The 14,262-nt window shown below is 45.6% G+C and overlaps 1 protein-coding gene across 4 annotated transcripts in view; it reads right to left on the bottom strand.

Moving 5' to 3' along the window:
* Nucleotides 1-14,262, bottom strand: part of slc22a23a (solute carrier family 22 member 23a) — a 38,598-nt gene that overhangs the window by 7,487 nt on the left and 16,849 nt on the right. For 3 of the 4 annotated variants that reach the window (XM_035519727.2, XM_035519728.2, XM_081694522.1), the window contains exons 4-9: nucleotides 9,017-9,185; nucleotides 8,194-8,315; nucleotides 6,703-6,805; nucleotides 6,187-6,422; nucleotides 5,231-5,263; nucleotides 201-324 (exon numbers count right to left, since the gene is read on the bottom strand). In XM_035519727.2, the coding sequence (XP_035375620.1) occupies nucleotides 201-324; nucleotides 5,231-5,263; nucleotides 6,187-6,422; nucleotides 6,703-6,805; nucleotides 8,194-8,315; nucleotides 9,017-9,185 (787 nt within the window). Of the gene's footprint in view, nucleotides 1-200; nucleotides 325-5,230; nucleotides 5,264-6,186; nucleotides 6,423-6,702; nucleotides 6,806-8,193; nucleotides 8,892-9,016; nucleotides 9,186-14,262 lie in introns of those variants that run through there. The other variant, XM_081694523.1, reaches the window with a different exon arrangement.

Here is a 14,262-nt window from a genome sequence, read left to right as displayed (position 1 = left end):
TTACTTGGAGTTTTACACAACTCTAAAGTACAGGAGGGCTCAATAAACTGATCTGCTTTTAGGTCTTTTAGGCTCATGGATACCTTTCTGCCCTTAGACTGAAATAAACTATTGAACAGTCATAATCTAGACTCAGCCCCCCTCCAAAACCGTCATGGATTTTTCCAAAATGCAGAATGTTGTGGTTTGGCTTGGCTCACCTGATAACAGTAGGGGTGATTTCTGCACAAAAGAAGATGCTCAGATTGCTCACTGCGTGAGATGAAAACATGCCAATGATGGAGAAAGCCACGGAAAAGTTTGACTTCAGGGTGTCTGAGCGCTCTGTGCAGAGCAAGCCAGGAGTGAGCCAGAGAGAGGAAGAAAAAGACGAAGAGAAGAGAACAAAACAGCAGTGCAGGGGGCAGTGAGTTCCATTAAATACTCAAGAGCAGTTTGTTTACATGGACAAGAAAAACACACAGTTCCACATTTAACAGACAAAATCAAAGTTATTTATCTGCGTCCTAGTGTGTGACCTCTGACCTGTACTGCTCCTCTGGATGATCAGAGAGATGGAAACATATCCTGATGACAAGAGCCTCTCTCTCTCTCTCTCTCTCTCTCTCTCTCTCTTTCTCTGTGAAAGACTCCCTGCGTCATCTCATGATACACCTAATACTAACAGTGTCCGTAATTACGGTAGAGTTACACAGAGAACATTCTGCTCCTCACATTATAGACTATAACCAGAGCTGTGCTCAGCCTGGACTCCCCGTGTCTCAGGACGGGGAGGGGGAGCTGGTCAGTGCCATTACAGCCACGGGACACTCTGGAAGAATGAAGACGATGCGTTTAATCCTGTCTGAATGGGAGGAGGTGGAGGGGCTTTGGCCTGAGCTGCCTGGTACCTGTAGTCTGGACTAACACACTAAATACTCACTCACTAGCACACTAAACAATAACACACTAAACACAAACACACTAACACAGTAAACACTAACACAATAAATACTCACTCACTAGCACACTACCACACTAACACACTAAATACTCACTCACTAGCACACTAAACAAACACACTAAACACTAACACACTAAATACTCACTAGCACACTAACACACTAGCACACTAACACACTAAATACTCACTCACTAGCACACTAACACTAACACACTTAATACTCACTCACTAGCACACTAACACACTAAACACAAACACACTAAACACTAACACACTAAATACTCACTCGCTAGCACACTAACACACTAAACACACTAAACACTAACACACTAAATACTCACTAACACACTAAATACTGACTAGCACACTGAACACTAACACACTAAACACAAACACACTAAACACTAACACACTAAACACTCACTCACTAGCACACTAACACACTAGCACACTAAATACTCACTCACTAGCACACTAACACACTAAACACAAACACACTAAACACTAAAACACTAAATACTCACTCACTAGTACACTAACACACTAAACACAAACACACTAAACACTAACATACTAAATACTCACTCACTAGCACACTAACACACTAAACACTAGCATACTAAGCCTTAGTACACTAAACAAAAACACACTAAACACGAACACACTAAACACAAACACACTAAACACTAGCACACTAACACACTAGCATACTAAGCCTTAATACACTAAACACGAACACAGTAAACACTAGCACACTAAACACAAACACACTAAACACTAGCACACTAACACACTAGCATACTAAGCCTTAGTACACTAAACACGAACACAGTAAACACTAGCACACTAAACACTAGCATACTAAGCCTTAGTACACTAAACACAAACACACTAAACACTAGCACATTAAACACTAGCATACTAAGCCTTAGTACACTAAACAGGAACACGCTAAACACTAGCACACTAAACACTAACACTAAACATTTGCATACTAAATACAAACACACTAAACATGAGCATACTAAACAATACCACACTAAATACTAGCATACTAAACACTAACACACTAAACACTAGCATATTAAACGCAAACACACTAAACACCAGCACACTAAGCCTTAGAACACTAAACGCAAACACATTAAACACAAACACACTAAACACTAGCACACTAAGCCTTAGTACACTAAACAGGAACACGCTAAACACTAGCACACTAAACACTAACACTAAACATTTGCATACTAAACACGAACACACTAAACATGAACACAATAAACAATAGCACACTAAACACTAGTATACTAAACACGAACACACTAAACACTAGCACATTAAACACAAACACACTAAACACTAGCACACTAAGCCTTAGTACACTAAACACAAACAAACTAAACATGAGCATACTAAACAACAGCACACTAAACACTAGCACATTAAACACAAACTAAACACTAGCATACTAAACACGAACACACTAAACACTAGCAGATTAAACAGAAACACACTAAACACTAGCACACTAAACCTTAGTACACTAAACACAAACACACTAAACACTAACACACTAAACACTCACTCACTAGCACACTAACACACTAGCACACTAAATACTCACTCACTAGCACACTAACACACTAAACACAAACACACTAAACACTAAAACACTAAATACTCACTCACTAGTACACTAACACACTAAACACAAACACACTAAACACTAACATACTAAATACTCACTCACTAGCACACTAACACACTAAACACTAGCATACTAAGCCTTAGTACACTAAACAAAAACACACTAAACACGAACACACTAAACACAAACACACTAAACACTAGCACACTAACACACTAGCATACTAAGCCTTAATACACTAAACACGAACACAGTAAACACTAGCACACTAAACACAAACACACTAAACACTAGCACACTAACACACTAGCATACTAAGCCTTAGTACACTAAACACGAACACAGTAAACACTAGCACACTAAACACTAGCACACTAAACACTAGCATACTAAGCCTTAGTACACTAAACACAAACACACTAAACACTAGCACATTAAACACTAGCATACTAAGCCTTAGTACACTAAACAGGAACACGCTAAACACTAGCACACTAAACACTAACACTAAACATTTGCATACTAAATACAAACACACTAAACATGAGCATACTAAACAATAGCACACTAAATACTAGCATACTAAACACTAACACACTAAACACTAGCATATTAAACGCAAACACACTAAACACCAGCACACTAAGCCTTAGAACACTAAACGCAAACACATTAAACACAAACACACTAAACACTAGCACACTAAGCCTTAGTACACTAAACAGGAACACGCTAAACACTAGCACACTAAACACTAACACTAAACATTTGCATACTAAACACGAACACACTAAACATGAACACAATAAACAATAGCACACTAAACACTAGTATACTAAACACGAACACACTAAACACTAGCACATTAAACACAAACACACTAAACACTAGCACACTAAGCCTTAGTACACTAAACACAAACAAACTAAACATGAGCATACTAAACAACAGCACACTAAACACTAGCACATTAAACACAAACAAACTAAACACTAGCATACTAAACACGAACACACTAAACACTAGCAGATTAAACAGAAACACACTAAACACTAGCACACTAAACCTTAGTACACTAAACACAAACACACTAAACACTAACACACTAAACACTCACTCACTAGCACACTAACACACTAGCACACTAAATACTCACTCACTAGCACACTAACACACTAAACACAAACACACTAAACACTAAAACACTAAATACTCACTCACTAGTACACTAACACACTAAACACAAACACACTAAACACTAACATACTAAATACTCACTCACTAGCACACTAACACACTAAACACTAGCATACTAAGCCTTAGTACACTAAACAAAAACACACTAAACACGAACACACTAAACACAAACACACTAAACACTAGCACACTAACACACTAGCATACTAAGCCTTAATACACTAAACACGAACACAGTAAACACTAGCACACTAAACACAAACACACTAAACACTAGCACACTAACACACTAGCATACTAAGCCTTAGTACTTTAAACACGAACACAGTAAACACTAGCACACTAAACACTAGCACACTAAACACTAGCATACTAAGCCTTAGTACACTAAACACAAACACACTAAACACTAGCACATTAAACACTAGCATACTAAGCCTTAGTACACTAAACAGGAACACGCTAAACACTAGCACACTAAACACTAACACTAAACATTTGCATACTAAATACAAACACACTAAACATGAGCATACTAAACAATAGCACACTAAACACTAGCATACTAAACACTAACACACTAAACACTAGCATATTAAACGCAAACACACTAAACACCAGCACACTAAGCCTTAGAACACTAAACGCAAACACATTAAACACAAACACACTAAACACTAGCACACTAAGCCTTAGTACACTAAACAGGAACACGCTAAACACTAGCACACTAAACACTAACACTAAACATTTGCATACTAAACACGAACACACTAAACATGAACACAATAAACAATAGCACACTAAACACTAGTATACTAAACACGAACACACTAAACACTAGCACATTAAACACAAACACACTAAACACTAGCACACTAAGCCTTAGTACACTAAACACAAACAAACTAAACATGAGCATACTAAACAACAGCACACTAAACACTAGCACATTAAACACAAACAAACTAAACACTAGCATACTAAACACGAACACACTAAACACTAGCAGATTAAACAGAAACACACTAAACACTAGCACACTAAACCTTAGTACACTAAACACAAACACACTAAACACAAACACACTAAACATGAACACACTAATCTCCAATGAACACACTAGTCTCCAATGCCAAAGGACTGCACTGCAACTACTTTCTTTCTGCTAATGCTGACCAAATGCTAACAAAACTGGGTCTGGACCTGTACTGGGTTGGATGTGGGTCTGGACCTGTACTGGGTCTGGAAGTTGGTCTAGACCTGTGCTGGGTTTGGGTACGCACTGGTTCTGGACCGGTACTGGCCTCCCTGGGTCTCACCCTGTAGGAGCATCTGAGAGGCTTTCACACACACACACACACACACACACTAGTGCTACAGGGATGAGGGCTCAGACAAAGATGGGTGTGGGTGTGTGTAACGGGCTGTGTGTACTGTACCGATGTTGAGCTGCACGCTGTATTTGCCAAGCACTGGAAACAGCAGGGAGACATCGAAGGAGAAAGAAATACAGTGTTAGACAGAACACACACACACACACACACACACACACATTACTGCCTAATTTTGAGATGTGTGTGTGTGTGTGTGTGTGTGTGTGCCTGCGTGTTTGTGTGCGTGTGTGTGTGTGCATGCATGTGTGTGTGTGTGTGTGTGCCTGCTTGTGTGTGTGTGTGTGTGTTTGTGTGTGTAAGTGTATGTGTATGTGTGTGTGTGCGTGTCCATCTAAATGTGTGTATGTGCTTGCTCACGGCTGAGCCGGCCCAGCTGCAAAAGTGAGGCAGTGTGTGTGCGTCCGTGTGTTTGTGCGTGGGTGTGTGTGTGTGCATGCGCTCACAGTTCAGCAAGCCCAACTGCAGCAGTGAAGCAGTGTGCGTGTGTGCATGTGTGTGTGTACATATGTGTGTGTGCGTGCGTGCGTGCCCGTGTGTGTGTGTGCGCCTGTGTGTGTGTGTGTGTGTGCGTGTGTGCCTGCGTGTTTGTGTGCGTGTGTGTGTGTTTGTGTGTGTGTTTGTGCGTGTGTGTGTGCCTGCGTGTTTGTGTGCGTGTGTGCCTGCGTGTTTGTGTGCGTGTGTGTGTGCATGCATGTGTGTGTGTGTGTGCCTGCTTGTGTGTGTGTGTGTGTTTGTGTGTGTGTGTGTGTGTGCCTGCTTGTGTGTGTGTGTGTGTGTGTTTGTGTGTGTGTGTGTGTGTGTGTGTGTGTGTGTGTGTGTTTGTGCTTGTGTGTGTGTTTGTGTGTGTGCATGTGTGTGTGTGTGTGCCTGCTTGTGTGTGTGTGTGTGTTTGTGTGTGTGTGTGTGTGTGTGTGTGCCTGCTTGTGTGTGTGTGTGTGTGTTTGTGTGTGTGTGTGTGTGTGTGTGTGTGTGTGTGTGTGTGTGTGTGTGTGTGTGCTCACGGTTCAGCAGGCCCAGCTGCAGCAGTGAGGCAAGTGCTGTTATGATCATGAACATGAGCAGGCCGCCCCGACGTCCCATCAGCCCCACAGCGGGACACAGCGCCATGCAGGACGCCACGGCGATGCCCGCCATGGTGTAGTAGTCAGCGTAGAAGTTATGGAACATGGTGATCTCCTCCACCTCGTGGTCCATCATACTGCGCGCAAAACAGTGGTGGATGCCGTAACCTGTTAGCCTGGAGGGGGCGGGCCCAGAGAGAGAGGGGCGGGATGATGAGACGGAGGGAGGGATGAGGAAGAAAGGGAGGGGGGAGAAAAGAGAGAGGGAGAGAGAGGAAGGAATGAAGGGATGAATGAAGGGAGAGAAAGATATTATTAGGAAGAGGTCAACAGTTCTCCAGGTACAGCAGTGAAATGTGTATTAGATGCAACTGAACGATACCAGCACACACACACACACACACACACACACACAGTATATGTGCACACTAAAAATGTGTTTAAAATGACATTTACGAGTTCACACAAAGCACCACGATGTTCTTCCACAGGTTCCTCGTGCCGACCATTTTCACGATACACGTCTTCTTGGGATTCTTTGGCAACGCCCTGTGCAGCTCTGAGGACGGCAGAACGTTAACGTTAGACAGAGCAGAGTGGAGACACCTCCAGGTCTGCAGGGTGGAGAGAGCACACCTCCTCCTCCTCCTCCCACGTCCTTCCCAACAAAAGCAGAACAGAGTGGCAGGAGGTTCAGGAGAGAAACTCAACCTTCACGTGGCTTAGACCAAAAGACAAAACACATCATACGTACTGAAAAGACACACCACAGGCACGGCCCATAACACACACCACAGGCACGGCCCGTAACACACACCACAGGCACGGCCCGTAACACACACCACAGCTGAATGTTTGTTTTCTAGCTGTGCAGGTGGGAGCTAAAATAAGATCCATTGATCCTCTCCCATGAGGCATCTCAGACTGCTAAGACCAGACACACACACACACACACTCAAACACACAGGCCATTATCTGAGCCTACAACCTCTCAAACCCAAGCCGCCTCTCTTACTCTGACAGATACCGCACCCTGATGGCCAGGGCCAGCTAATCTATTCAGAGTCATATCTCTGGTGTGGTGATGGCGATAGCTGCATGGGTAATTGATTGCTTTGGTTTGTGTCCTCAGATCATGCGGCTGCGCTTGTTTGCATGGCCTATTCGCTCTGCGGTCTTTATCAGCCCTTCCGCACTTTGGCCTGTGTGAGTGTCACAGCTGCAGAACAGCAGTACAGTCCCCAGCTCCGGGACCAGCGAAACAGGCTGCCACTTATGCCCTGCAGCCTGTGTGGCTCTGAGCCTTTGGGGCTGTAGCCTGTCAGGCCGTGGGCCTTTGGGACTGTAGCCTGTCGTGCCGTGAGCCTTTGGGGCTGTAGCCTGTCGGGCCGTGGGCCTTTGGGGCTGTAGCCTGTCGGGCCGTGAGCCTTTGGGGCTGTAGCCTGTCGGGCCGTGGGCCTTTGGGGCTGTAGCCTGTCGGGCCGTGGGCCTTTGGGGCTGTAGCCTGTCGGGCTGTGAGCCTTTGGGGCTGTAGCCTGTCGGGCTGTGAGCCTTTGGGGCTGTAGCCTGTCGGGTTGGGGGCTTTTAAGACCTTTATGTAACTCTGTCTCCTAATCTACCACTCTAGTAGCTCTAATAGCTAACTAGCTGATGTGCTTATCTCAATTGCTGAGCACTCGCACAGATAAAATGCTGTTCAGATGATTATGATGTGGTGTGTTTGCTAAGCAGACTCTAGGGCAGGTAACACAGACACTTGTGTAATTATTGTGGTTCACAGCTGACCTTACACAGGTTTCCTGCTCTTACATCCAAAAACAGGAAGAATATCCAATCCTCCTCTCAGAGGAGAGTGAAAAATATTCACACTTCTCTGTTAGCTGCAGTAAATAAATCAAGGTGTGTTTTTTCATTCAGTCCTCTTTGCACTAGGCCACGACTACGTACCTGCTAACAGTTCCTCAGACTCGCGGCTAACCTGGTTCTTCTGGACAATCCGCTCCATGATCTGTTTCGAGCGGCTGTACTGCTGGGTGGCCAGGAGCCAGCGGAGAGACTCTGGGAAGAGCCTGGAGAGACACAATCCGCTCAGAGAGAGACCTGCAGCACACACCCCAAATACACTACACCCCACAGCACACACCCCAAACACACCACACCCCACAGCACACACCCCAAACACACCACCACACCCCACAGAACACACCCCAAACACACCACACCTCACAGCACACACCACAAACACACCACCTAATAACGGCTCTTTCTTTAGCAGATCGTACAGACTCTCTTTCTTTAGGAGATCGTATGGACTCTCTTTCTTTAGCAGACCGTACAGACTCTCTTTCTTTAGCAGATCGTACAGACTCTGTGCCTTTAGCAGACCGTACAGACTCTCTTTCTTTAGCAGATCGTACAGACTCTCTTTCTTTAGCAGACCGTACAGACTCTCTTTCTTTAGGAGGTCGTACGGACTCTGCTTCTTTAGGAGATTGTACAGACTCTCTTTGCAGTGCGCTTCATGGTTTCCCTCTGTGAGCAGACATGCCATTTCAGCCACGTGCAGTGGTGGTTAAATACATCTGGAAGTAGTGCAGGGAGGATGAGCAAATCCAGAAGAAGATGATATCTCAGGCTCTTCTTCCCTGACAGAGAATGAGAGAGAGAGAGAAAGAAAAGAGACAGGGAAGGGAGAGAGAGACAGAAAGGAGGCTGGAGAGAGAAACTTGGAGAGAGAGGCTCGATGGGGGGAAGAAGAGGAACATCTTACCAGATGTAGAAGAGCATGAGGAAGAGCGGGCAGATGATGAAGGCCTGCAGGACCTGCCAGTCCCGACACGCAGCAGCCAGCCCCGGCATCAGCAGCTGGCCCGCCAGCACCACGAAGCTAGCAACCATCGTCATGGAGAAGCGCCAGCCAGGCAGACACAGCTCTATCCCTGTGGACACAGAAGGCAGAGTGTGTCCAGCATATACCAGCGCCGGTACTGAGCCTGCACAGACCTGGCCACGAGCAAGCATCTTAATGGACAGAGTGCTCTGATGATCAGATTGGCTTGAAAGTTAATCTCTTAACTGCTAGGGTGCTCGGATAATATTAACTGTACTGAGGTTATCTGTTGCTAGAGAGCAGTGAGTGAGATCATCTTCACTGCTGGAGCGCTCCAGCATGTCCAGCTTGGGTTCAGCCCCAGCTGTAGGCTAGTGTCTCATCCTGATTTAGGGGGCTGAGAGAGAGCTTCAGACTGGTACGGCTGGATCTCAGTGTACACTCCAACAACAGAGCCTGCAGCAGCTAGCACTCCCACCGCTGCCACACACACACACTCACACACACACAAACAGAGGCTTTGATTCTGTTAGCCTGCTGATTGATATTCACAGAGCAACGGAACCAGAATGGTGTCAGAGAGACAGCGAGAGAAGGAGAGAAAGGGTGAGAGAGCGCAAGAGAGAGAGAGAGAACAGTAGAATAGCACCATGGTGTCCATATCTATTCCCACTGTACATGTGTTATTCCTACTGTACATGTGTTATTACCACTGTACATGTACTATTCCCACTGTACATGTGTTATTCCTACTGTACATGTACTATTCCCACTGTACATGTGTTATTCCCACTGTACATGTACTATTCCTACTGTACATGTACTATTCCCACTGTACATGTGTTATTATTCCCAAAGCTTCAGACTATGACATTTTTTTCATTGTTTTCTTGCCAAGTCCCCAGCATTCCTGGCACAGGATACTGCAGGATCTGGATAACACAGTGACTAGCAAGAGGGACTACCAGATACATGGGAAAAAGCCCGGAATTTCAATTGGAACCTTTTCCCAAGGAGGATACACACACGTAAAACAGATCACTTCTGTTTCTGATGTTAGTGCTAGTGTTGTAAGATTCAGTATTTCTGGAAGTGAACTTGTTGCTGACAAATCAAGATCAACATCAGCATCGACATTACCAGCTGTGTTGTGTCCTGACTCAGAGTCAGAGTACCACAGCACGTCAGCGTGTGTGGAGATGGGGTGTGTTTAAGTATAAAAAAAACATCAGTAAATGTAGATGGAGTTAGTGTTTAACTATATAAAAACAGTGAAAGTGTAGATGGGGTTAATGTATGTAAGTTTCTTGTACAGAAATGTGTTTTAGTAAATTGAGGAGTCAAAAACACCATCACATACATGGAAACTACCTAAAATGATTCATACACACACACAAACACACACACACGCACACACACACACACACACACACACACACACACACACACACACACAAAGCAAACCATTGGTAGATCAAGATGAGATTATTAAATGAACCACAAGGAGGAGCTGCTCAGAGATCTGCTGTGTGTGTGTGTGTGTGTGTGTGTGTGTGTGTGTGTATCTCTGCTGGCCCCAAGCTCAGACTGTGACCTTTCTCAGTCACATGTGTAGTCCCTGGCCAGTTGCCATAGATGTCACATATTCAAATACATTCCACACTTCCTGGGCCAGTGGGTTTTTATGTCACACACACCCCAAAACACACACACACACACACACACACACACACACACACACACCAACACACACATACCTTCTCATTACCCCCCCTCACTCTTTTCAGCCACTTTAAGCATTTTATATATCTCAAAAATGCCAAAATTCTGTTAGCGTAGGCCTACAATTTAAACAGTCCAACTTACTAAACACTCACACAAGGTCCCATAGGGGGAGAAGACTAGGCTAGAGGAGAGAGAGAGAGAGAGAGAGAGAGAGAGAGAGAGGCAGGATAAGCGAAAGGGAGGAAGAAAGGACATATGTATATAACAGAGAGGAGGAAACAGACAGCTGTCCCTCTGTAGCACTCAATTCCGCCTGTCAGTATAAATCAGACTGCTGACTGAATGACCTATTAGAGTACATGGGAACCACCTGGGAAAGACCTCAGTTTCACAGCTAGCTGGTTATTGATGAGTCAGGGGTCAAAGTTCATGGCTTTCAAGAGTGCAGTGATGAGGCACATCCTTATCCACACACACACGCACACACATAGACATTAAATAACGTCCGCATACCCCCCGAGACCCGACCCCCCCCCCCCACACACACACACACACACACACACAATCAGCATGCACATTAACCTGCTGAGTGGACATCTTCTGTCTCCTCCAGCTGTGTCCTAAGCTTGGATCAGTGATGCAGGCACAAACAGGCTTCAACAGCCCTAAGCCCTAAGCCCTAAACCCTAAACCCTAAGCCCCATGCCCTTGTCCTACTCCTTACAGAACTATGTCTTGACCACAGTGTCACACAGAACTCCGAGAGTCCAAACTCCACTCTTCCCGCTCAGTCCTGGCAAACTGCAGTATAATCGGCTCTGCAAAGCAGAACAAAGCAAGGAAGCAGATTTTGGTGGGAACAGACTTTGGCGTGACTCCTCCTCCGTCCACACACAGGGAAGCGCCAAATGGCACCACGCAGACAGCACCCGCAGAGCAGCTGCTGCTGACCACGGAGCATATGAGCCCGGTCCAGCACGCAGCCAGGGCTGGACGGACAACAGCTGGACCGCACAACCCAGGCCAGAAACACGTCGCTAGCATGCGAGGTCATGCTTGGGCTGTGGAGCTCCCATTGTGAACGGGAGCAGTCTACAGGTTTAATGCGTCTCCCCAAGGCCCGTCCACCCAACACACACAGATACGCTCGCACGTGCAGGTACGAGCCAGCAGGAATACACGCGGTATGGGGAAGATGATAGTAAGGGAAAAATGGGACAGATAGGAATGTAGGGAAGACTCTCACATGCACGCAGGCATGCATACACTCTCACTACACTCCCTCTCACTTGCTGATCTTTGTTTGGTGGGTAAATAAGCAGACTGCAGTATCGTACTGGGTTTGATGACGTTTCTGCCTTACCCAGGTCCGCTCACCTCTTAGATTCGCAGACCAAATAAAATAGAGACAAACAAACAAACAGGAATCCCGGTGGCCTAGGACTCTGGTGTAATGTGGCCTGATGCCGGTCTGATGCAGAAGAGACAGACAGCAATGCACAACCCTGTTCGGAAGCCACTAGTGAATCCACCTGGTGCAGAGATCAACAGCAGAGATTTTCCCCTAACATGATGTACTCTTAAAGAGTTACTCTGAATGCCACAGGGATTCCCCAGAACACACGGCAATGCTGGACTAAATCAGGCCTGGCTACAGTTCACACTCAGCACAGAACGATTACAGTCAGTGGAAAGACAGAAGGCGTGAAAATCTGGATTAGTTCTGGATTAGATCTAGATTAAATCCTGATTAAAACCCCTTGCAGCCTTCTGTGAGCAGAGACTTCGGGACCCCTAGGGCAGACAGTCTGTGTGAACTGGGAAGTTTCGATACCAGACAAACACCCAAATTCGTCCTGCACGCACCACAGGCATCCAATCGCAGGATCTAATCAGGTTTATTCTCCAACCATGTCAGTGTGGAAATCCACTGGGCATCACAGTGAGAGTCTCCTCACAGCCAGCAAAACCTCCCAAAACATGGTGACAGTGATGTTGTGCTCAGTGTACAGTTACAGTCAACTTTAGCATCAGAACACTGTCCACAAATGTAACTTTAGCCAAGTAGATTTGTAGAGCCCTTAGTGTTAATGAAGGGGACATGAAGGACAGCCTGCCCTAGTGAAGAGGACACAGGGACATATAACTAGTGTTAAAAAACTACTGATCATCCATTCAGTTTTCTCTCTAAAAACTGCGTTGGCTTGCAGGCAGATGAGTGTTCTTTCATCATAAGGAAGAGTGGCAGAGCTGACATGAGCCCCATGAATAGACACACACACACACACACACACACACACACACACACACACACACATACAGACCAGACACACCTATTGTGTTTGAGTATGATGACATGCGTGTTTACTAAAGGCTGTGTTCGGGAGAGTGTGTGAGAGTATATGCGTGTGAGCGTGTAGGTGTGTTTGTGTATTTTAAACGAAAGCAAACAGTTTCCCAAAGTAAACAAAAGTTAGAGTGGCTTGATTCTCCAGTCCGGCAACACTCAGCATACCGGGGCCCACAGCGGGCCCTGCCGAGTGACTCAAGACTCTGAGGGCCTCCCACATTGCTCCACACCACACTGACCCACCTGGACAAAGGGTGGGTAATTATGTTAAAATGCTGTTTGTCGACCGCAGTTCAGCAATTAACACTATCATCCCCTCCAGACTCACTACTAAGTTGGAGGATCTAGGACTGCATCCATCCCTGTGCAACTGGATCTCCAACTTCCTAACAGATAGATCACAATCAGTATGGGGGGGCAACTGGATCTCATCCACCCTCATTCTCAGCACTGCAGCTCCGCATGGTTGAGTACTAAGCCCCCTGCTCTACTCACTGTACAGCTACGACTGCGCAGCCACTTCCAGCTCCACCATCATTGTCAAGTTTGCTGACGATACAGTCGTCATGAGCCTGATCTCGGACAACGATGAGAGGGCCTACCTGGAGGAGATTAAACACCTGGAAAACTGGTGCCAAGAAAATAATCTCCTCCTAAGCATCAGCAAGACAAAGGAGCTGATCGTGGACTGCAGCAAGAAGCAGGAGCGGCACTACCAACCTGTGAGGATCAGTGGAACCACGGTGGAGAGAGTAGACAGTTCAGGTACCTTGGAGTTCACATCTTGCAGGACCTGTCCTGGTCCCACCACACCAACTCCCTGGTAAAGAAGGCTCATCAGCATCTTTACCACCTCAGACGCCTAAGAGACTTTAGACTGCCTTCCAAGGTGCTGCAGAACTTCTACACCTGCACTATCGAGAGCATCCTCACGGGTAATTTCACAGTCTTGTTTGGGAACAGCACCAAGCAGGACAGACAAGCACTCCAGAGGGTGGTGCATTCAGCAGAGCACATCATTCATACGCAACTGAAATATATATATTTCAGGCATATATATATATATATTTCTTTATACATCCCTGTATCTTTCCTCAGTTTGGACATAGCA

The sequence above is a fragment of the Electrophorus electricus genome, chromosome 13 (assembly GCF_041902795.1).
Source record: "Electrophorus electricus isolate QZ-2024a chromosome 13, ASM4190279v1, whole genome shotgun sequence".
Taxonomy (NCBI): Eukaryota; Metazoa; Chordata; class Actinopteri; order Gymnotiformes; family Gymnotidae; genus Electrophorus; species Electrophorus electricus.
This window is presented reverse-complemented; position numbering and strand designations above follow the sequence as displayed.